This window comes from Condylura cristata, unplaced genomic scaffold (assembly GCF_000260355.1).
Source record: "Condylura cristata isolate star-nosed mole 26May11 unplaced genomic scaffold, ConCri1.0 scaffold00006, whole genome shotgun sequence".
NCBI classification, from domain to species: domain Eukaryota; kingdom Metazoa; phylum Chordata; class Mammalia; order Eulipotyphla; family Talpidae; genus Condylura; species Condylura cristata.
Genome location: NW_004567107.1, coordinates 2824804 through 2825742, shown reverse-complemented (window position 1 = coordinate 2825742; position 939 = coordinate 2824804). Strand labels below are relative to the sequence as shown.

Genomic DNA, 939 nt, shown 5'->3' with positions numbered 1-939 from the left:
CATCTCCGAGAACTTGAGCGAGTACTGCCAGCCGGTCCAGGAGGACCACTCGACGCCGTCGGCGTAGGAGGCGTGCGCGCCGCGCAGGTACTGGCCGTTGAGGTTGGACGTGTGGCAGTTGCGGTACCACCAGGCGCCGCGGTAGAAGGCGGCACAGTTGTTCTCCGAGTGGTCACTGTCGCGGTCCTTGGTGGTGAATCTCATGCCGCTGTGCTTCAGGAGAGAGTCCCCTGCGGGGCGCGCGGGGGTGGGCTCAGGGCACAGCCGCGCGTGTGCGCAGTGGGAGCCCGCGCCCTGGACACCGGCGGCGGACGCCTGGGCCCGGCTCGCGCGCGTAGGGCTGGTTGCGCCGGGACTAGGCGTTCGCGCTCATTGCCCCCCCGCTTTCTCAAGGCCCCCTTTCCTTGCTTTCTTGCCTTGCGAGGAGGAGCCAAGTGTCGGAGCCCCCCTTCAGAGTCCAGCGGAGCCCAAACCCAGTGTCCCGATTCCTGGCTCTGGGCTCACTTTCCTCTCAAAATGGCCACCCCTGGGCGGGCCTTGCAGCTGGAGGCGAGAGCTTGGCTCCCGACGCCGGGGGCCAGCGCACTCACCTGCAGGCCTCCTCTGCACCCCCCGCCCGCCCCCCGGCCCCCCGGCCCCCCGGGCCCCACCTGCGGTGCCTGAGTAGTCGGCCACGGTGAGCGGGTACCCGTCCTCCTCGGGGTCCACGGAGAACAAGCCCACGCTGAAGCGCCCGTAGCGGGCGTAGGCCGTGCCGTTGTCGAAGTCCTGCAGGTCCACGTGCAGCTCGTAGGCGGCCTGCGTGCTCAGGGCGTGGATCCTCTTGAGGCCTGGAGAGGGGCGGAGCAGGCACGAGGGGTTAGGAGCAGGAGAAGCGCGCGTGTAGCCCGGTGGAGGTCTCGGCAGCGGAGGGCCGCGCCGCTGAGGCCGCCGTGCTCG

At 70.3% G+C, this 939-nt stretch overlaps 1 protein-coding gene across 1 annotated transcript in view; it reads right to left on the bottom strand.

Annotated features, from left to right (window-relative positions):
• Window positions 1-939, bottom strand: part of FIBCD1 (fibrinogen C domain containing 1) — a gene marked incomplete at its 3' end in the record, with an annotated part of 20693 nt that continues 19754 nt past the window's right edge. Inside the window, exons 6-7 of the mRNA XM_004677877.1 lie at window positions 651-830; window positions 1-230 (exon numbers count right to left, since the gene is read on the bottom strand). Of these exons, the coding sequence (XP_004677934.1) occupies window positions 1-230; window positions 651-830 (410 nt within the window). The remainder of the gene's footprint in view (window positions 231-650; window positions 831-939) is intronic.